This window comes from Oryza brachyantha, chromosome 11, assembly GCF_000231095.2.
Source record: "Oryza brachyantha chromosome 11, ObraRS2, whole genome shotgun sequence".
Lineage (NCBI taxonomy): Eukaryota > Viridiplantae > Streptophyta > Magnoliopsida > Poales > Poaceae > Oryza > Oryza brachyantha.
This window is the reverse complement of record NC_023173.2, coordinates 869171-891435: the sequence shown is the minus strand read 5'-3', so window position 1 is coordinate 891435 and position 22265 is coordinate 869171. Positions and strand designations below refer to the sequence as shown.

The 22265-nt window shown below is 43.1% G+C and overlaps 3 protein-coding genes and 1 pseudogene across 6 annotated transcripts; 3 read left to right on the top strand and 1 right to left on the bottom strand.

Moving 5' to 3' along the window:
* The first annotated feature begins 1278 nt into the window (after positions 1–1278).
* On the top strand, positions 1279–2800 carry LOC102717383. Its single transcript, XM_040529111.1, has one exon. The coding sequence runs from the start codon at positions 1836–1838 to the stop codon at positions 2649–2651; it is 816 nt and encodes a 271-aa protein (XP_040385045.1). The 5' UTR covers positions 1279–1835; the 3' UTR covers positions 2652–2800.
* A 1348-nt stretch (positions 2801–4148) lies between these two features.
* Positions 4149–6843, bottom strand: LOC102717104 (annotated as a pseudogene).
* Positions 6844–7482: 639 nt separating this feature from the next.
* LOC102704282 (vacuolar protein sorting-associated protein 32 homolog 2-like) lies at positions 7483–11566 on the top strand. 4 transcript variants are annotated; one of them, XM_015842331.2, is made up of 7 exons: positions 7483–7655; positions 8737–8871; positions 9790–9882; positions 10281–10366; positions 10469–10560; positions 10920–11067; positions 11197–11565. In XM_015842331.2, exons 3-7 carry the CDS (start codon positions 9792–9794, stop codon positions 11365–11367), a joined length of 588 nt encoding a protein of 195 aa, XP_015697817.1. In that variant the 5' UTR covers positions 7483–7655; positions 8737–8871; positions 9790–9791; the 3' UTR covers positions 11368–11565. The 4 variants fall into 4 exon arrangements, with proteins under 4 accessions (XP_015697817.1, XP_015697818.1, XP_006662689.1 ...); XM_015842332.2 differs by lacking the exon at positions 7483–7655 and adding an exon at positions 8503–8521; XM_006662626.3 differs by lacking the exon at positions 7483–7655 and having other exon boundaries at positions 8566–8869; positions 9781–9882; positions 10920–11034; positions 11197–11566.
* A 1648-nt stretch (positions 11567–13214) lies between these two features.
* LOC102716821 (ethanolamine-phosphate cytidylyltransferase-like) lies at positions 13215–18681 on the top strand. Its single transcript, XM_040529084.1, has 9 exons — positions 13215–13717; positions 15108–15343; positions 15901–16082; positions 16588–16659; positions 16846–16913; positions 17094–17214; positions 17678–17743; positions 17825–17947; positions 18300–18681. Exons 1-9 carry the CDS (start codon positions 13383–13385, stop codon positions 18369–18371), a joined length of 1275 nt encoding a protein of 424 aa, XP_040385018.1. The 5' UTR covers positions 13215–13382; the 3' UTR covers positions 18372–18681.
* The last annotated feature ends 3584 nt before the right edge of the window (positions 18682–22265 follow it).

Below are 22265 nucleotides of genomic sequence, written 5' to 3'. Positions count from 1 at the left end.
ATGGTCGGGATGCCATTTGATATGGTTGGACTAGAGTCGTAATTCTCGGAGGTCAATATCGGTCAACGACGGTGAGATCGTGACTATGCTCAGGGAGGAGCTGAGGTTCGGACGATCGAGGATGCCGAGTAACGATATTGAAAACAAGGTGACACATGGTGAAGAAACACCATATGGGATGAAATCGTAACAGGTTTCACATGTTGTATGTGTAAGCGTCGGAAAATAATAAAGTAAATCAGGGCGAAATTGGATGGATGGTATGGTTGCTACAGTACAGCGGGGACTGTAGCTGTGCACTGCGTTGTGTATGGTGCATGGCTGTTTGACCTGGTCAAACATGCATGCATATATGTCAGGCTGGTGCATGCTGTGCGTCCGGTCCGTGCGGATGCAGCATGGATTTGGTCTTCGTCGGTTATACGGCTGGATGCCGTGCGTGGATGGCGGATCGGCTGAAATCGGGTAGCGTTCAACTCGGACTTGGACCGGTCTCGCGTCCACGCGACGGAGTTGATATATTTGAGCTCGTTTTGGACATATTTTCTGCAAAGTGGAGGAGTTGGTTTCGGCTCGTGCGGATGCGAGCTAGCGTCCGTTGCCGAGTCGATTATAATATATAGATAGATTTTTTTTGTTATAAATAGGGACTGAGGAGTATATTTTTGGTGTGTTTCTTGTGAGATTTAGAATTAGAAAATTAGAGATTTAGTTGTTGATTTTAGATCGATAATTTTGAGAAGAGCGCTGTTGGTGCGCTTTGTAGATATAAGTTGATGTAATAAAGTTGACAACATCCAATCTACTTCCTCTGCTTTTATCTACTAGTGGTTTTCTGGATCCCAACATCCAATCTCCGTCTTCTTTTTTTATCTACTAGTGGTTTTCTGGATCCCGACGATCTGATTTGCGGCACAGGAGCGACATGATTAAGTTAATCTTAGGAGCGACGTAACTGGATTGTTGGCATACGAGTGACGTAATCAGAGATAATTTCAGAAGCAACGTAACCAGAAATAATCTTTTATTTTCGCTAAAAAAATTTTAGATTTTGATTCTACCCACCATTCACCCTTCTGATAGATCTGTTATACTCTGTTTCGATCCTACAATTTAGAATTGGTATAGCCTTGTCGTAGTCGGTTACTTACTCGGAAGTCGGAATCATGTAATGCATGAGTTCATGACAGACCGGCAAATTAAGTGCCTCACATCCTGATCCTATATATTTGTATGCAGCCACGCACTCAACCAATAAAAACTACTCCAGTTAGTTAGCCGCGGAATTTGCGTGATGGGCCTCTCGACCGTCGCCGGCGACACGCCAGCGGCGAGCTGGTCAGACATGCTCTTCGACATTCTCGCCACCGTCCTCCACACCTTCAACGACCCCGCCGACCTCCTCCGCTGCGCCGCCGTCTGCCGCTCCTGGCACGCCGCCGCCGCCTCCGTCCGCGATCGCCACCCGCTCTTCTCCCGCCGCCCGCCGCCGCCGTGCCTAGTCTACACGCCTGCCTCCTCGGGCAACAGCGACGACAACACCCGTGCCGCCACCATCTTTCCCCTCGCCGGCGACGGGAGGACGTTCGAGGTCACGCTGTCGGCTGAACCCCCCCATTCGCAACAGGTTCTGGGTGGGCAGCTCCCACGGCTGGATCGTCACCGCCGACACCGATTCCGCCAAGCTCCACCTCGTCAACCCTGTCACCGGCCAGCAGATCGACTCGCTCCCGCCGGTCGACACCATTGAGCACGTCAGGCACCGCAGCCAGAGCGCTGCCGCCGACAACGACGAAGATGACTACGACTACGAGGTCGTCCAGTACAACTGGACCATGGAGCAGCGTGACGACCGGCCACCGACCGAGGCGAAGGAAGACGAGCTCGCCGACTACCTCCTCATGCGCGCCTTCCTGTCGTCTGATCCATCCTCGGACAGTGGCGGCGGCTGCATCGTTGTCCTGCTCCACCGGCCAGAGTACCAGCTCTCGTTCGCGCGGGTGGGCGTCGACGAGCGCTGGGCTTGGGTCAACCTGCCCGACTCAGACTTCTACACCGACGTCGTCTACAACAACCGTGACGGCATGTTCTACGCTGTCACGCACCAGGCCGCCATTCACGCCTACGACTTCTCCGGCGGGCCCTCCGCCGTGCGTCGGACGATCGTCCTAGCCGACCAGTTACACGGTGTCATCAACCTCGAGACCAAGTACCTCATCCGCGGCCCCGACGGCGACGGGTGGCTGCAGGTGTGGAGGATGCTGAAGCCCGTTCGTGCGGGCGAGGTGCACGACGCCGGCGCCGCCACCCACGGCGACACACGACGCGGACGACGGCGGTGTATAGGAAGACGACGATCTGGATCAAGGTGTACCGCGTGGACCTCGCCGCGCAGAGGCTGGAGGAGACAGAGACGCTGGGCGATGGCGGCGACAGCCGCGCGCTGTTCATCGGGTGCAACCAGCCGTTCTGGGTGCCGGCCGCCGACGGCGACGGAGAGTGCCCCAGCGGCGTGCTGCCCAACCATATTTACTACACGGACAACGATGAGGACTACGCGCTGCTCTACCCGGAGGCGGCCAGGGACATCGGCGTCTACAGCGTCGCAGACTTGGCTTGTTCCCAATTTCGGATACTACCATCAGTGTTAAGTTAATTAATAGAGAGCAACTAATTTGTTTGTTTGTTTGATTAATGTTGCTTTCATTGTTTAAAGCTAGGTTTTCTTCTCTGATGTTTTTAATGTTCTAATTATCGTTCAATCAACAATCGGGCTGAACTCATTTACTAAAATTGATAATTTCCCCCTAATTTTGTGCTGATAAGATTGGGCTTTTCTTTTTACCTGTATGGATTTGACCAATTTAGGTACATTTTTTAAAGCTAGAATATTTTTTTTAAAGCTTCTGAAGCTCCGAACTTCTCCAATCATCACTACCTCTTCAAGGGAGAAAATGGAACTCGTTTCTTCAGTTAACTTCATCTAATTGTAATACATACACAGGGAAGGGGCTCTGCTTCGTGACTTTGTAATACTCCCTCCGTCCCAAAATAAACCAATTTTTTACTTTTTACCTTTAATTTTAACTCTTCGTTTTATTTAAAAAATTTTTACAATTGATATTTTTGTTTTTATTAGATGATAAATCATGAATAGTATTTTACGTGTGACTAATTATTTTTTAATTTCCTAAAAAAATTCAAATAAGATGGATGATCAAACATTGGTCACGGAAACCGAAGAATTCGTTTTTTTGAACAGAGGGAGTATGTCTCATTAGTTCTGATTATCCACATTTTGAGGAACATTTGTTGTTTAACCTATTTTAATTCTCAGTGACAGGCTGGCAGCGAGTATATAGACCAAAAAAAAAACAGATGTACATGTAGATATCAGTGGTTGACTAGAGCAGCTGATGGGAGAAAAAGATGCAGCTCTGGACATTTTTCAGGATTTGGATACGCAGCGCAGCGCAGAATTTCTGTTCAGCCTACCTAGTACGTCTTTGGAAGCCCACCAAGACGACAATACACAACGATGGCCCAGATAAGGCCCATAGATCCATTGGCATCTGTTCGGTTTTGCTTGCACAGAAATGGAATTGAAATGGATAGGCCTACGATATGCAGCATGCCATTTATTTATGGGAAATGTAAATTTCTTGCTGCTTTTGAGTTTTGATAATTTTATTCCGATAATTACAAACCGCCCTGCATATTTTCCTCTCATCCTCTAAATAAAGAGTAATTTTACCATCTTTAAAAAGATACCAGGAGATACCACTCTTTTCTACGTAAAATTTGGTGCCTCTGAATACACATAACACAAATTACTAAATTTTACATAGAAAATGGTAGTACCTTTTTAGGATGGGAAAAATGCTTCTAATTAAAACCTTGCACCCCTGATGACTGCTTAATTAACAACATATCTTTAATAATAAAAATAATATACATCTTCAGTCTCTTCGCAGCCAATACGTAAAGGGAAATAAATCACGTGATAGAACATGTTCCTAACTTATCTTAAAATATGAACAGCTGGATTAAAATCTAACGTAAATCAGATAGACTCTAACATGTAATTCTATAGTAACCACGTCATCCAATCCACTAGTACACCACACTGTATAGTTATTTTGCTTCTTTTTAAGAACAATATGTTTAAGAAAATGAATGAAAACGCTAAACACTACTATGTATTAAGTGATTTGATATGCGATTATTTACAAGCAGAAGATTAGAAAGGTACATGTATGTATATTTCTAAGGAGCTGAGCGCGCCCATGGCCCGCGCCCACTGGCTGACCTCTCCGTCGGCGCCACGCTCTCGCCGCCCAAGTCCACCGACACCGCTCCCACCACCGCCGGCCTCCCGTACGCCTGCAGCACCAGCACCGACGCCGTCGTCTGGAAGTCCTTCGACGCCAGCAGGTCACCGATCGGCCCCAGCTCCGGGCACTCGCTCCACTCCGCCATCCCCGCCGTCAGCCCCGACCCCCCCGGCACCTTCCCCACCACGAACAGGTCCTTGTTCCCCATCGCCTCCACGCTCTGTATCTCCGCCACCATCTCGTTAGCGTTGAACACGCCGCGCTCCCGGTACTCCACCGTGGCGCCGCCGCCCTCGTTCGCCCTGTCCAGGAACTCGCGCAGGCATCCGTCGTCGGCTTTCCGCTCCTTCAGCGCGTCGAACTCGCTCGCCGTGAAGCTGCCGCCCTTCTGGACGAACCGGAGCACGGTCAGGTCGATGGCCGGGTTCTTCGCCATGCGCGTCGCCAGCGCGGCCACCTACCGGTCGTCGCTCCCGCCGAAGAAGAGCGCCACCACGCGGTACCCGGCACCCGGCACGGCGGCGAGGCCGCGGTCGACGAGGATGCCCACCGTGCACGGCGAGAAGCGCTGCACGCTGCCGTTCAGCGGCTGTATCGCCGGGTGGGACACCCCCATGCCGCCGTCCACCGACCGGTGCTTGTGGAACGGGAGCAGGATCAGCGCGGAGTGCAGGTTCTCCGCGGCGGAGGTGATGTCCTCGTGCATGGACACGTACGGCGAGACGGCGGCCATGGTGCGCGCGGAGACGCCCTCCGCGTTCTCCGCGTACGCCACTAGGGCGTGGGAGATGTGCTTGAACTGCATCTCCGTGTGGCTGCGGCCGTGGGCGGAGGCGTCGTAGGAAGACGACGACGGCGCGGACGCGTTGATGAGGAGGAGCGCGGAGGAGCGGCCGGCGAACTCGATGAGGTGGAGGGCGTGGACGCCGACGGGCGGGCGGTTGGACGGCGAGACGACGTCGAGGAGCGTGAGCAGAGCGGGGACGTCGCGTGGCACGTGGATGCAGGCGAGGACTCGGAGCTCCGCCTCGGGGTGAGGCCACGCAACCGTGCGCCGCTTGTAGAAGACGAGGCGCCGGGCCGGCTTCACGACCATGGCGAGCAACGGGCTCACCATCGCCGTGATCAGCGCCGACATGAACACCAGCACCGTGAACGACTGGTCGCTCATGATCTGCACAAACAAACAAACAATTAATCAAGATTTGCATGGAAATGAATTATAATTAGTAACTAGGTTACGTACCCCTTTGTTCCTTGCAATGTTGAGGATGACGAGCTCGATGATCCCCTTGGTGTTGAGCAGCAACCCGATGGACGTGCCATCACTGAGCGGCATGCCGAACACACCGGCGACGCCGACCGCGGCGGCGACCTTGAAGACCGCGGCGAGCATGGCGGCCACCATGAGAAGCACCGCGGCATGCACGCTGGTGATCTTGGCGGTGTCGGTGCGGAGGCCGCTCAGTGCGAAGAAGAGCGGGAGCAGAAGCCCCACCACGAAGTCCTCCACCTTCTCCACCAGCGCCACCCCGACCGGCCCGTTCGGCACGGCGAGCCCGAACACGAAGGCGCCGAATATGGCGTGCGTGCCGCCGGCGTCCGCCACTAGCGCCGCCACCATCACGCCGATCAGCACCGAGCACTCGCGGACCTCGCCGAGCACCTCCCCCTCCGCGGCGCGCCTCGCCAGTCGAAGTAGCATGGGTCGGACCAGGAGGTAGCTGACGCCGAAAATGGCGACGCCCGACGTGAGCGTCCACGTCGTCTGTAGGAGGCTGCTTTGCGTGTGTTTGAGTGCCGTGGCAACGGTGAGGCCGGCCTATGCGAAGGTGTCGTTGATGAGGGAGGCGGAGAGCGTGAGCTGGCCGACGTCGGTGCCGGCGAGCTTGAGCTCGGCGATGGTGCGCGCGAGCACGGAGAAGGCGGTGGAGGAGAACGTGGCGCCGAGGAAAATGGGGAAGGAGAGCCTGTTGAGGAACGTGTCGCCCTTGCGTCTGTCATCGGTGCTAAGCGCGACGTATCCGGTGACGGCGCCGACGAGGAATGGCGGGAGGGCGCACCCGGCGGCGAACCCGAAGTTACGCACGCCGGCGTTGGTGATGGTGGGGACCTCGATCTCAACCCCGACAATGAAGGTGTAGTAGACGAGGCCGAAGAGGGCCAGGGACTCGAGGACGAAGAGGCTGCGGATGGGGAAGACGAGGTCGGAGAAGTGGGGGAGGCGGCCGAGCACAGACGGGCCGAGGAGGAATCCGGCGAGGATCTCGGAGATGTAGCGCGGGAGGCGGAGCGGGGAGAGGAGGAGGGTGGCGGCGCGGGTGGTGGAGGTGATGAGGAGGACCTGGAAGAGGAGGAGCGGCATGGAGAAGTCGAGCGGGTTGTCGCCGACCCAGATGCCGCCCATGGTGATCTTGCTCGGGTAGAAGCACATGAGGTCCGTCCGGTCCGTCGACATGGTGTGGTTCCATAGATCCGCCAGAGGGTCGGTCACCATCGTCGCCGCCATCGATTTGATCGGTATCAACTCAACTCCAGCCCCGCCGGCGAGTCGGCGAGCGGTGAGGCAGCTTGGTGCGGTGGTGAGGGAGGAGGAGGAAGGCGACGGCGATGGCGATGGCGATGGATGGAAGGAAGAGCGCGTGTTGTGGAATGCTCGTAACCGGGGTGCCTCGTGCAAATAATAGTTTAAAAATAAGGCTTTTTTTCTTAACATTGTTTCAAAAATTTTATTTTTATGAATTTAAATAGTTGATGTTTGGTATGTGAGAGTTGCATATTCCAATCAGTAGTTCAATATTTTAATATGTTTAAACACCTTTATATAACGATGAAACATTCAAGATCGATGTTTCGTCTATGAAAGCTAAATATTTCAACCGTGATATAATTATTTTTTAAAAATATTAATATGTTAAGATATTTTTTGAATAGTCATGAAACACTGTTTATACTGGCGGTGGAACATTGCGCGGTATTTTGCATAAAATCGGGCGTAGGTGGATCCGATGGATTCGTGGGCTGTAGATGATGGGCTGCTTATTCTAGAGGAAAGGTGGGCCGGCCCATATGTATACAGAAGGTGGGATGGGCCAAAGTGTTAGGAACGCCTGCAAGGGTTCTTCTCGAGTCTCGACCAGACCGCCGCCGCAGCGAGTGCAGCTGACCGGAAACGTACTCCGGTTCCATTTCCGCCACTGCGGCTGCGGCGAGGTTGGTGACTTGTGCGCATCGGGACTCCTCCCCGCCGGCGGAGCAGCGGAGGCCTCAGGCTTGTGAGTCTGTACGGCTCAATGCGGTGCGGTGCTAGCCAAGGTCAAGGTTGGTGTGCTGGGAGCGATTCTTTTTTCTTTTAAATTGTGCTTTACCATGTGGATGTTTCAGATTTGCATTTGCATCTCCCAAGAGTTAATTTTGCACCCAAACAGAAGAACACAACAGGGAAACAGGGGTTGGGGGCATCTAGTACAAAGCTCCTACTTCTCTTTCCTTTTTTTTTTAAAAAAAAAACTCTTTCTTGCAGAAGTTAGATCCTTTAAAAATAAACAATGGATTAAGAATATCGCTTCATGTTGTGTTTAGTCGTTGACAAATTTCGGAAGCTGTAGCTCACCCACATTAGTAAAATGGCAAAAAGTGCCTCTCGCAAGTTTTCATAACCACCGGATGGATAAACAGCAGGTAAGCCACTTATAAAGTACTCCTATTATGAGATAATATGTAGGATTCAGACTCTATAGATGCACAGCTGTTTTCGATATCAACTATGTAAAGTACAAACAACTAACCATTTGAATAGTGAACGCAACAACATGCCAAAATATCTAGGGTGCAAGGCAGACCTAATCCAACATACCTAATACACGCTTTTTGTTAAGCTGAAACTGTTAGTTGTGTTGTAAAATAAGCTGAAATTGCTGGCTGTGTTGTAAATGAAAACATTTGTAAAATTATTAGTTTTGTTTTTCTGTGAGGAGGCTCACTGAAGGTGTTGTTCTCAACGGTCAACACGAACTTTATTCACTTCATCTTTTATTTTACTTTTTACAGTATATGCATATTTTCAAGACTTGAACTTCACACTATAATTACAATGTTTCACGCTTGTGTCATCCAATTTTTTTTTCTCTTTATCTTTGAAGGTTTATCATGAATAGTCAAAGTGCCATAAACAAAAAGTCAAGCATGTATATAAAGCTAGTGATCTCATCGATAGTTATTCTTTCTTTTTCATAAGCAGACAATCAGACATGGCCTTCTCTATCTTCGTTGGCTATCTCCTTTTGTCCTACTTTTCTCAAGGAATCTGCTTCCAACCATCTTCCCTTTACTTCCCTCTTGATCTTCAATCCTACTTGACAGACCATACACATTCATCATCGACCTCTTTATTCCCACATAGGCCATCATCACCTGGGATTGAAAATCAAGTGGGTGTGACGAGAAGATGCTGAAGAAACTGCTATCAAAACCCAAGAGCAAGAAGAAGAAGGAGGCTGCCTCCTCTGCCCTCCCCACTTTGGATAGGCTCCATGAGGTTGTTCATCCCTTTTCCTTTTGCTTATTTTTTCTAGTTTTTGATGCTGCTTTTTTTGCTTAAGTTTCCTCGAAGAGATTTATCAACTATAGGAAATTGTGAGCAAGATAGGAACCAAATTTTGGGTACAGCTCTAGTTAGTTTTGTTTAACAATAAGGTCGAGAATTAGGAATTGACCACTTAGAAATATATAAAGAATGTAGTTCCTCATTACTATGTATCACCAAGTAAATATGGAAACCAATCTCATGAGAGGCAACCCTGTTCATCTTATGTTGAATGCAGCAATGTGAATGATTGTATTTTGTTTTTAGAAGAAAGTGTGGAAGAAAGAAAAGTAGTACTGTTAAGTTTGTATTATTTTGACATGGCCAAAAACAGCCTGCCAAAAACAGCCATCTGTATATCTTGACCATTTGGTTCAATTGGTCTAGAAGATTTTACTTAGTCGAATTTGACATATGGTCAGCCAAATTGCCCTATTCAATTTCTTGACAGCACTTTTATCTGTTATGAGGATAATAATAAAATAAAGCATTTGATCCTGACACTTTTAATGTCATTTGATATAAAGTTTGTTTGGGCACAAAAACTATGGCTGAAGTGGTACTATTATGTCGAAAAGAGAAAAGAAACTTCAAATTAGGTCAATGTATTGTTTCAGCTGCATCCGTGGAAGTAATATTACTGTATTCTGTCTTATATTTAATGTCTCAAAGTAACATTTCTCATAACAAAACGTTGTGTAATGTTGAGAACAATTTTAATTAGCTGAAATGAAGTTGAGGTCCTCTTTTATGTTGTGGAATTGATACTAGCTAATTAACTAGATAAGCTGAAGATGCTAATTTTGACGTCTTACATTTACCATTGCAGTTGTTTATTTTTAATACAATATATATATGTGTAAACTCTAGAAATGCTGGAGAAGAAAGAGTGTTTCCTTCAGAAAAAGGCCTCTGCAGAAGTTGAAAGGGCCAAGGACTATACAAAAGCTAAGAACAAAAGTGGTAAACATTTCTTTGAAGAAACTCTTGTTTGTCAAATAACTTGCAGCACATGCCTTATAATTTTGTCATAAGTACCTAAGATTGTTGAAATTTGTTTTTTTAGGTTTTGCATTAGCACTCAAAAAACTTCTCAGCTTTAAATTCACAACTATGTTTGGTTGTGCAAGACATGACCATTGTGCTTTTGTCAAAACCAACCTCCCATGGTCGATGTCTTGCACATAACCCATCAACTCATGTACTAAGACATGAGAAGACATGTTGACTAGTAAGCTTGTATATGCTGATATACCATTCCCTGAATATTTGATTATGGTTTCTTAATGTTGAGAAAAATGTTTCTAAAGCTTGTGATGACTTTGTTGGTTATATGACAAACTACTTCCTGTTTGTTGCAGCTGCAATTCAGTGTCTGAAGAAAAAGAAGTTGTATGAAACACAGATTGAGCAGCTATCAAACTTTCAGTTGCGAGTTCATGATCAGGTAATGAAAGATAGGTGCATATTAATCTGGAATTTTGAAGCATTCTGATACTTTAGTTGGTTGACATAAATTGATAGGAAGTTGTCTGTTTTGGTATGCTAGATAATAATGCTTGAGAGTGCAAAGGCAACTACAGATATTGTTGATGCTTTGAGGTCTGGATCATCTGCTGTCAAAGCTATTCACCAGTCCGTGTAAGTGTCTGTTTGCCCTCTTCTTTCCACTCACAATTTCTGAAATTGAGTAATGATGCAAGCAAAATTCTCCATTTCTACTGTTCTGTTCTCATTTAAAATAGTAATACATCCTCAATTTAACATTTGTCCATGCTAGCTTAGGTTTCTTTTGTTGTTCCCTTTGTCTTCTTGAGTTGTATGCACATTATGAACTTAAATACAGCTACAAACTTACAACATGTGTAATTAAAATCAGAAACAGTTTCCATTAATCCATTGGTAAATATACTTACCGGGCTTAGATATAGCCAATGTGCTAATACTAAATTTAGAATAACATGTGCTTGGATGAACTGATAATGGAAATTCATCTACAGGAGTATTGATGACATCGAAAATGCCATTGGAGAAGCAAATGAACAAACGGAAAATATGAGGCAGATACAGGAGGCACTCGCAACACCAATCGGTGCTTCTGCTGATTTCGATGATGTACCGTGCATCTGTTTTTTTTCTTTGTGGCAGGTTACAAGTGTTTGAGATCAGTATTATTTACTCAAGATAGTCATGCCGCGAGACATAAAATACATATTTACTTTAGTGTCAATTTTCCAAAGATGCTTGATTCTTCTTTTTTTTTCTAAAATAATGAAGGATGAACTAGAAGCAGAGCTGGAAGATCTTGAGGAGGAAGAGCTTGACAATGAGCTGCCTGAGCCACCACAGCGGACAAGCATGGAACCATCAGCTAGAGCTACTACTTCTCAAAAACCAGCCAATGATTTGGCTGAACTGACCAAACTTCAAGCAGAGATGGCACTTTAACCTCAGTTTGGACTCGGAGTTGTCTGTATTTTACTGACATCCTGCTGTGTAGTGTACTCGTTTTTAACATGTTGTAAATTCAGTTTGTTGTAGAAAAAAAAACCCTTCCATTTATAACTGCATTTCTTCTTTGTTGTTTGCTTGGTATGTTGCTGGTGTTTTTAGCCTGGCATACAAGCCCGACGCCATAAATAAATTAGTAAAAATCGGAACGCTATGCCCTGTGAATGAGGGCAGAAGAAGGTTTAGTAACAACCACACAAAATGCCCAGGTTTGACCGGCTTCTAGTATCTAAATTGTCCACGTCAGGTATTAAATTTTGTGTTGAAATACTATTTCCGGTTTCGTTCGTGTCCGTACGGTGATGAACTCTTTGACCAATGTGTTCGAAATGATGTCACGTATACTTGTTCTATGAAAAAAAAAACTTAACCGTAGTGCTGAACTAGTATTCTTTGGGCATCCGGATCAAATTTTCTTTTGCATACACCATTTGACTATTCGTTTTATTAAAAATTATATAATTGTTAGTTATTTTATTATTAAACTTGTTTTAAGCCTGACTTATATTCAAATCTACATGTTTGTACAAGATATTTAAATAAAACGAATAGTCTAATATAAGTTTAAAACATAATGGTGTTAAATTTAAAAAGCAGAGCTAGAATAACAACCATACATGCACCGGATTGTCGTTTTCAGCTTCGTCTCCTTTTTTTTTATTTTGAGGTGCTCCACTAGATACAGTTATTATCTGTATATGGGGCTAGCATCTGATGCTGGCTGCAAATGAAGCAGCATATCCAACGTCATAATCAGTCACAGACACATCCTTGTCCGTCCGTTGAAATTTCCTGCCAACACCAACACGTGTTCATCATTCAACGTGCAAAGGCACTGCCCATTTTCGTCGGTCGGTTAGAGCAGGTACAATACTATAAATACTATAAATCAGCCGTAAAAATATTTTTAAAAAATAAGATAAGAGAGAAGAGTAATAATCTACTAATTTATAGTTAGCTACAGTACAGGCTCCAAGACGCGTATGTGTATGATATGTGGGACCATATATTAAAGTTTTATAGATAACTATTGTACGAATTAACTATTAGATTGACTATAAATAAATTGGAGCTTATTAGCCGGCAACTCTCTTAGCTCAACCAATCCATAAACCCTCATCCTGATGCTAATGTCGTGTGTTGTTGTCATTTTTCTAGTATTTATTTTCGATGTCATACTTGTATGGATTATATCTCAACAACACATTAGTGATCTGATCCAATCTTTCGATCCTGGAGTATTTACTCTCTATTAAAATATAACTATTTATATATTTTTAAAGAAACTAGCTGACGTTAAAAGAGTATTCTATTTAAAAAATTATCATTAGACCGTCAATGCTATCATCGTGTGCATGTTATATTCCTTAATTGATGCATATATTTGTTACTCATATTCATGTAATGAGTTCTTTGGCTCTCTGCTTATTTAAACATAAAATATAAATATGTGTAGTGGACGAATTTAATCGAAGAGTAAAATCTTAATACTACCTCCGTACGCTAAATGTTTGATATCGTTGATTTTTTTATACATGTTTGACTATTTATCTAATTTAAAAAATTTATATAATTATTAATTATTTTTATATCATATGTTAAGAATATTTTTATGCATATATATAGCTTTATATATTTTAAAAAAATTAAATACGACGAATGGTTAAATATATATAAAAAATCGAGTACTGCAGGCCACGTCATAGCGCCATGTGGGCCACGCTAATTGACTCGTCGGTCCCACGTGACATCGAATCCTTCTCGCGGAGACGGAGGGAGGGAGGGAGCTCATCTCTCCTCCGAGAGGGAAGAGCCGAAGAGAGGGAGCCAGAGCCTTCTCGAATGGCGATACCCTCTCCTCCTCCGCCCTCGCACCCCGATCCCTAACCCTAGATCCCTCCCTCCCTCCACCCGCCGCTGCCTCAATCTCCCATTTCTCTATCTCTGTTAATATGGAGCTGCCGGGGCCGGGGAGCAGCAGCAGCAGCAGCGCCAAGCTGGTGGCGGCGTGCGTCATCGGCGGGATCGTGCTCGGAGCCTCCGTCCTCGCGCTCCACCTCTCCATTCCCACCCTTCCGCCCGTCGACGACCTCCGCCGCCGTCTGCGACGCCGCCGCCGACGCCCCGTGCGCGTCTATATGGATGGCTGCTTCGACATGATGCACTACGGGCACTGCAACGCGCTGCGCCAGGCGCACGCGCTCGGGGACGAGCTCATCGTCGGCGTGGTTAGCGACGACGAGATCACCGCCAATAAGGGCCCGCCGGTCACGCCCCTCCACGAGAGGTTCATTCCAAACTCTTTTAATTTCACCTTGTTTTCTCCTTTTTTTTATTATAAAAAATCTAATGATGCACAATGTAATTCTAACATACTGTTGCGCTCCTAAGGTTACCTGTTGAGCATGATTTCCTCAAATTAGTGTACAAAGCCGTGATTTTTTCCTGTTCCTGTACATATGTGCCTGCCAGTTTCAATTTGTGCTCTAGTTCTCTAATCTAGATGTTCTTACGGCTCTTCTTACGGGGTAACTGTTGCGGGGTGTTGATTATGGCCATCTTTTGATGGTTTAATGTGCTACCTGAGAAACTGCTGCATCAAAGTGCCTTTCTTTTGCTTCAATTTCTGGTGCACAACGGTTTTCTCCTATCATGGTAAATATGCTACTAGTACATAGATTAATCTGTACTGCATACCGCTGTTTCAGTTTCACATCTTATCTTTAATGAACTGTTGCACAATACAAGTTACTGGCAGAGCGCTTTTATAGGGATATCCTCACTTCCTCCAGTTAGTTTATAGAGCAGCGATGTTTTCCCCACAGATCAGATATGCATCTGTCGGTTTCAGTTTGAATGATAGTCCTGTGGTTCTATCTGGGAACTTGGAATTGCTAAGTGAAATGCTGCAACCTGTGGGTTGTAGTTAGTTGCGGAGCCCATTCTGATAATTGTGTGGTGGATAAGCTGCTTATGTTTCTCTGATTTATATGGAAGTATGGATTCAATATCTAAGCGGTGACCAACAAATTAGCTATAATTTCCTTTTGGTGTCTGAAGGGTAAAAGTAGCCAACAAGGTTTTCTCTGCTGAAAGTACTAAACAGTAACTGTTTGGTCTGTTCAAACAAATTCAAAGAACTTATTAACTTGTAATGAACCATATCAAGAGACTTGCAAATTCGGTTCTTCTCAGTTTGCCTTCAGTACCTGCTAAGTGATACCATGCTTTCCCTTGCCTTGTTTGTGATCACAAGCTGCTCACACAGCATGAAATGTGTGGCACTTTAGATTATGTAATACAAAAGAATTTCCTTTTCTCATTTAAGCATCGTCATGGTGGTTTACTTGCTGCAGCACTGAAAATTAGTTATTCTTGCAGGTTTTCTTTTGTTGTTTACTGCTTTCACTGTATTTGGTTCTGCAGTTTAGGAGTTACTGCTCAGTTCGGTGTTTTTGTATGTTTGCTTCCTATTTTAAGCTGTATTGTCAACTTTACATGTGACCCCAGGCCGTATGGAATTCTAAGCACTTTTGGCCTTGTATGCTTGCAGTTTTACATCTTTGAATGCATTAAGTGTTGACTGTATTATCATATATCCATATCTTCCCCTCCGAAAATTCCTGATATGTTTTGAATTAATTTTTAATAGTTTCCTTTTTTTTTGGCTAATACAGGTTGATAATGGTGCGTGCGGTAAAATGGGTGCATGATGTCATTCCAGATGCACCTTATGCCATAACTGAAGAATTCATGAACAAGCTATTCAATGAGTATAATATAGATTACATTATCCATGGCGATGATCCTTGTCTACTCCCAGATGGTACCGATGCATATGCCCTTGCCAAAAAGGCTGGACGATATAAGCAGATTAAAAGAACCGAAGGAGTGTCAACGACAGACATTGTTGGTACTAATTCTGTTTTACTTTTCTCTTTTCTATTTTAATCATTGAAGTTTGTTTTTCATAGTGAAATTTAATTGAAACTTCTATCCAGGAGAATACATGGGCTCTTGTTAGGTATTACAAGTTTACAAGCTATTTCTTTAGCTCAATATCATAACAATTTTCAACGTAGTTGCTTCTAGGTCAGCCAAATAATTATTTTAGACAAGTTAAATGCCCACCTTATTTCTCCTGATGTGTTAATTTAGGAAAATATTCAAACTATTGCTATATTATCACTCTTATCATTGTTATATTATCATTCTATCAAGTGACCAATGGATGAGCTCTCCCAACAACTATATATTCCCGTTCTGTATCATTGCAATCCCCCAAAATTCTGTTTTTTTTTAAAATTTTTTTAGCCTTTAATGGTCGCGTTGTGTTTAGAACAGTATATGCAAACTCCCTTTTCTTTTGGGGGATGAATTGATCATTTGCAGTAAATAAAATGCTTATGACCATAAAAAGGTTTTGATCTCGTGCACGTCCAGCTCATTTTTATAGTAAATAAACTGCAGGAAGAATGCTTCTTTGCGTTAGAGAGCGATCAGCTTCTGATAGTCACAACCACTCTTCACTACAAAGGCAGTTCAGTCATGGGCATGGCCAGAAAATTGATGACAGTGGATCTGGAAGTGGAACTAGGATATCTCATTTTCTTCCTACATCTCGGAGAATAGTTCAGTTCTCAAATAGCAAGGTATAATTCTTTACATTCTTTCACGGAAGTTCATTTTCTGAACTGCTCATGTAGAGCTTTGGATGTCCATTTTCTCTTTGAGATATCACATTTTTTAAGGCATGAACTCGTTGACAGTATAAAAATGCCTCATTGATAAGTTTTTGCCATGAAACAGTACAGAGTGTGTTATTTGGCCTATGGATCCTTTCATCCTTTAGTTGTTACTTTTGCAATTTGCATTACAGTTGTTTTTTTGGTTGCATTCTATGAAGCTAGTCAACATACCATCGAAGGGCCCTACAACAAATGGATTATTTCATGGCTTATATATATATATTCTATATCATTGAATCTTAAAAATTCATATGCTGTTAAGCTCACTATTAATTAATCATGGCATGAATAATAATTGTCTATGTCATTTATTTCAAGCTGTTTACATTTGATGCTATTCTCTAGATAAAACCAGTTGGTGTGTACGGGCACTTGTTATTTATGTTGACTGTAAGTTTTACTTATGCAGGGTCCAGGTCCAGATTCTCGGATAGTTTACATAGATGGTGCATTTGATCTATTCCATGCTGGACATGTCGAGGTAAATGTAAAGTCAAATGTCTGTCTCAGCATGTTGAGACACATGCCTATAATGCATTTTTTTTGTTGGTTGTGCCTTTGTTTTCCTTTTTATTTTTCATTCTTGTTGTAAGGGTGCATACTGAAATGTCCTATCTAAAACATAGTGATTTGGACTTCCTGTGTATTTATAGTTTCTTCTACTTAGATTTTGCGACTCGCTCGAGAACTTGGAGATTTCTTGCTCGTGGGTATTCACACAGATCAGACTATCAGGTAAATTATGGTTATTTTTTCCCTCTTACATTTTTACAAGTTATGATGCTTACAATATTTTTCAGCTTTGCTACTTAGTTTATAGTTAGGTTGTATTGTGTTGAAGCATAACATCTCTACTCAATTATATCATCATAACATTATGTTTTGGCGGCTCTTGATGTCTACTGTATCTCCCAGTTCAACAAGAGGGCCACATCGCCCAATCATGAACCTCCATGAGCGAAGTTTGAGTGTTTTGGCTTGCCGTTATGTTGATGAAGTGATCATTGGTGCTCCATGGGATGTTTCGAAAGATATGGTTGGTTTTCTGTTATACTTTATTATGATGCTCTCTTATTGTGGTATGAATTGCTTGATGTAGCTGCTAGTAATAGTTCATTGAACATGGCGCAACTATGCATTCACTTTACAAAGATTAATTGTGATGCTTATCCTATTCCAGCTAAATCCTTACATCAATTATTAATTTTAGATACAAATATGGTCTGATTTGCACTTATCCATGAATATGCGTGCCTCACAATTTCATAGATCGTTATGTCCATATTGCAGTCAAATAAACTAAAATAACATGACCTGACTTGGTTCCAAAATTTTAATTTGACGTAGTTTAGGTTTCAGTTGGTTAAACTCATGCAAGTTAGATATTTTGTTATGAATGAGATTATGTATTTATATGTATGGAATATCATTGGATCCTTAACTGTTATGATTATCAGGTTACGTGTCTGGAGGTTGTTAACTTACTTTTTCCTGTGCAGATTACCACATTTAATATTTCGTTGGTTGTTCATGGAACAATTGCTGAGAACATGGACTTTATGAAGGTTACTAACCCAGTTTTTTTCTTAGAATGTGATGATGTATAGCATTGAGTATTAACTACTGGTACTTGTGATACCTATCAGGATGATTTAAATCCATATGCTGTTCCAAGGGCTATGGGCATCTACCGCAGACTGGAGAGCCCTTTAGACATCACTACTAGCACTCTCATAAGGAGGATAGTTGCTAACCATGAAGCCTACCAGGTATGTAACATGGTGTTACATCAAATTGGCAAGTGGAGTTTGGTTTTTCTGTTTGCTGCATCCAGCATAGTACAGTACATAATCCCAGTCAAATAAATGTGATTTGCGTGTTGTCTTCTTCATATCAATGATGTTCATACAGGATTTATTATAAACAGATGCTTATAGTGCTTGATTGATGCTCTATGCATATGTACATTAAATATTTGTCTGTTTCTTTGGGACCAATTTTTTCATGCTATAACTACTCAGCAACATTTTGTTTGGTGTGGGGCTTGACATAGTTTGCATTTATTCTGGTCCATTGATGTGCTGGTTTTGTTCATTTTTGGTCTGTGGTGGTATTTTGCAGAAACGGAATGAGAAGAAGGAAGCCAGTGAGAAGAAGTACTACGACAGTAAAAGCTTTGTCAATGGGGAGTAGCTTAGGAACATGCCTTGCGTTAATGCTGTTGCCCAGATGTTTAGATCTTAACCTTCTGTCGCAAATGCAGTGGGTAGATGATCCACAATTTTCTAGTCTTGTGTTTACTGTTTTCATGTTGCTGATATAGCTTAGGAAGCTTCAGATGCAACCCTGAAACCCTGATGATGGTGCTGACTTGGGTGATGCTGGAGACAGTATTTCCATGTATATGGGCCTTTGTGGCTGCCAATACCGGCTGTTTTATTTTGAGATGGGTAGATCTTTTTTCAGAATTGAAGCTTGATTAACTATTCTGATGCTTTATTTCTTCCTTTCGGAGCAGTCTTTTTCTCATATATTTGGTGCAGTTCTGTTTTGATCTGAAACTGAAAATTGTCAAACTGATATTTGTTGTGGGTCGGTGACAGCAACTGTGTCTGGAATCTGGATGTTTTTCAAGGTGGGTTGTTGACACGTTGGGATCTTATTATGATACACATTGATGTGTGAATCACTGGACCTTGACAAAATGGTTGCAAGCACCAGCAAGCTGCCAAGTGGTCGCAATCTGCTGGTTCAGTCTGGTACACGCTAATCGCCATGGAAAGGGATGTGCTACCTGTGATCTCCAAACAGTGGTACACTGGGCAGTGGGGCACGCTGCTGGGGCAGCCTGTGCCTGCTCTTGTGCAAGCAAGATGCCACTGTTTTTCTGGCCGCTGATTACTTGATTTGCCTGCCAATATAGACCCTTCTTGGGAGCTGGAGATGCAAAGAAGCACAAGGTAAAAATAAGGAAAAGCTGAGTTGTCCAACCTTTGGCTCCTGTTCGTTCATTTTGTGGATTCTACTCTTGTAATCCGAGTGAAAATCCAAACTGTTTGGTGGAGCTGTAGTTCGACTGTTTTGAGCTCATTCAAACAAGATCTTGTATTTATATTTATGTTTTGTTTGGTTTTGACTTTGGACTGTGACACCTGCCTAGTAGCTTTTGGGTGTTTATTATCTTGCTCACATGTGAATGAGCCTGCACGTACAGCTACGGTAAATTCAGCACTAGTTAAGAACACGCGTGACTTGGAGGACTCAAGTGTCTCTTCTGTTTGGTACATCATTTCATTTTTCTGGGAAGAGGCATGCACTTTTTAGCTCCAGATGTACATAGTTCAGGTTTTATCCTTACGCATTTACTAGAGATAAGATCAAGTCAGTTCTCGCAGGATTAACTGATAATGCAGCCTGCCCCTTTGCAAGGTTGGAATTTGGAATACTGAATTGCGTATTGACTGTACTGTAGTTGAAACTTAAGGCAGAGTGTGAGTGACATAAAAAAGAAAAGAAAAGAAGAAGAGAAGAGATGGGTGCTGTTTTGGTGGTGTCGCCATGCGATCATGTGGGACAAGCTGAAGAGATCCAGCTGCTGCTGTGTAATCCAAGGACCTCATCTGACGAGTGTCGCAGAGGCAATGCAATGCATGCATGGTCACTTGTTACCAACCATCTCATCTCATCTCATCTCACACCTGGAAATCCTGTACTCCTGCACTGTTTGGTTTGGTTTCATTTCATGTATGGGGCCTGGAATGCAAATGGGATCCTCAATCACTCTCTCTTTTGCTGTTTTTCCTCTTCAGGGCCCATGCTTATTAGCAATAGACAGGATGATGATGCTTGTGGGGGCCAAGCCGTCAGTGACTGAACCTTTGAGAATCAGGTTGTCATGGCAGCCTCATGCATGGATCATTGTCTGTCTAGTTAGTGTGTAGGCTAATGGGGCCTTTACCACATCAGAAATGATCATACAGTGTCAGTGTGAGATCCATTCCTGGACCAGTTTCACACCCGTGAGCTTCTGAATGGTATGGTCACATTCGACATGATTAGAAGCTAGTGAAAATAATGTGTTCTGAATTTCTGTAAGGTTACACTCGATGAATCTGAAATTTAGAAAAAAATGCGTACATATACCACATATGGAAGAAGATAATTTTTCAGTAGAGTTCTGATATTTACACTGGTTGGGAGTAAGGATACATATGTTTTGTAGTTTTTGTAAAAATTATAAGATTAAAATTAGTTGATTTGAAAATTGAAAGAAAAAACTAAAACAAATCAGTGCAGAAGAGGGTGAAGCACTATCTTAACGAGCATTTGTCTTTCATTATCTTAGAATTTTATTTTGATTTTTGCAGTGATGTAAACCACATAGTCCCTAGAATTGATTTTTAGAATGTTCAGAAACTGCTGTAAATTTTCACCCCTGCACTGTCAGGCTCCACTAGTGTACCAACTCATGGAATCTATCCTAACCATTTCTATATTTCTAATGATGTTTATACAATTTTTTACAGTTGATCAGGCCATCAAAGGATCCTTCTTTGCATGCTTGCCGCATGGATTCCCTGTAGTTGCATGCACAACTGAACTGAACAGAACAAGATACAGTAAAATAAAATGCAGGTCAGCTTTAGTTTGTCCTGTGGCTAAGCATGCACCTCAGAACTCACGAAATTGGAGGGCCTAAAAGCCTCCAGCGAAGAGCTTTTGGCGTGGATCGATCAGACTAGTTTAATTACGATATCACATGACTTAGAGCAAGTTCACTAGTATAACCAACTACTAGTTTCAATTCATCTATAGTCAATCTAATAACTAATTTATACAATAATTATATATCTACATAACATATGTTACGATGTTCCACCTATCATACATACATTATGTATTGAAGTCTGCGTTGTAGCTGACTACAAATCTGTAACACACTGTTTTTCTCTCTCCTATCTTATCTTCTTAAAATATGTTTATAGTTGGATAGTCTACTATTGCTATCTATAAAACATATGTTACCATGTCCCACCTGTCATACACACATTGTGTATTGGAGTCTGTGCTGGAGCTGACTACGAATCTGTAACACACAGCTTTTCTCTCTCCTCTCTTATCTTCTTAAAATATGTTTATAGTTGGCTTATAGTCTACTTTTGTATCTGCTCTTAATTAGCTCACTAATTAACATATCTGAAGAACTCTCAAAACTTGCAGCCATGTGCATACACGCACTTGCATGCCTAATTAATTCCTTAATCGCGTGCTTGTCGCTGCTAATCCGTTAGAAGTACGCACACGCAGTTGCTACCGTCCAAACGCTTCACACGTCTCATGCTCCTTCTCATTACATGTTGACATGTAGCTAATTAAGCAATGCATGCATCTAGGGATGATTAATCTACAATAATCGCTGACAATCTGTCTGATCGGCATCAGAGATGGATTGCCATCATGAAGTAACTACTAGTTCCCTTTTACTTTTATATATAGGAGTAGAAAGTTTAAAATAACTCCCTTCAATCACAAGTGACGCTTTTACACTGATATGGTTTCTAAGATGCAACTTGTGTTGCATTCAATTTGTATATTGTAGAAAACTTTATGTAAACATAGCAACATGAATGTTGAGACAGATATACGTTGTTGTTATAGGTAGCGTAAATTCATATCTATTTGAATATAAAATATGAGATCCATCTAGTAATCAAATGTTTAAAAATTTTAATTTCATCAATCAAATCCAGTCACATCCAACAAGTGTGCATGCAAGTCAAAAAGCTTATACACGTCCTCCTCCCTAGCACTCCATTCATTGCGCACGTGTTTGACATAAGAACGAATAATCAAATATTTGATCAATAGCAAAAATGTAAAATACAAAAGTGTAAAATATGCTAATTCGCGGCCGATAATATTGTAAATCCATATCTGTTTGAGTCATTGGGTTTTAACTAGCGGCAGAGCCAGCTCTCAAATAGGTCATACACACAGTAGCCTGTTCTCAGAACCTGCAGCTCCAAGGTTGACTACCGTCAACATCTATAGAGAAAGTGGTCAACTACCAGCAAACATATCATTAGT

Coding starts and splice junctions, on each gene's coding strand:
- LOC102717383 (XM_040529111.1), top strand. CDS start 1,836: ATGGAGCAGCGTGACGACCGGCCACCGACCGAGGCGAAGGAAGACGAG.
- LOC102704282 (XM_006662626.3), top strand. CDS start 8,782: ATGCTGAAGAAACTGCTATCAAAACCCAAGAGCAAGAAGAAGAAGGAG. Junction 8,870..9,780: donor CACTTTGGATAGGCTCCATG/AGGTTGTTCATC, acceptor ATATATATGTGT/AAACTCTAGAAATGCTGGAG. Junction 9,883..10,280: donor AAAAGCTAAGAACAAAAGTG/GTAAACATTTCT, acceptor TGTTTGTTGCAG/CTGCAATTCAGTGTCTGAAG.
- LOC102716821 (XM_040529084.1), top strand. CDS start 13,383: ATGGAGCTGCCGGGGCCGGGGAGCAGCAGCAGCAGCAGCGCCAAGCTG. Junction 16,914..17,093: donor CACACAGATCAGACTATCAG/GTAAATTATGGT, acceptor TGTATCTCCCAG/TTCAACAAGAGGGCCACATC. Junction 17,948..18,299: donor CTAACCATGAAGCCTACCAG/GTATGTAACATG, acceptor GGTATTTTGCAG/AAACGGAATGAGAAGAAGGA.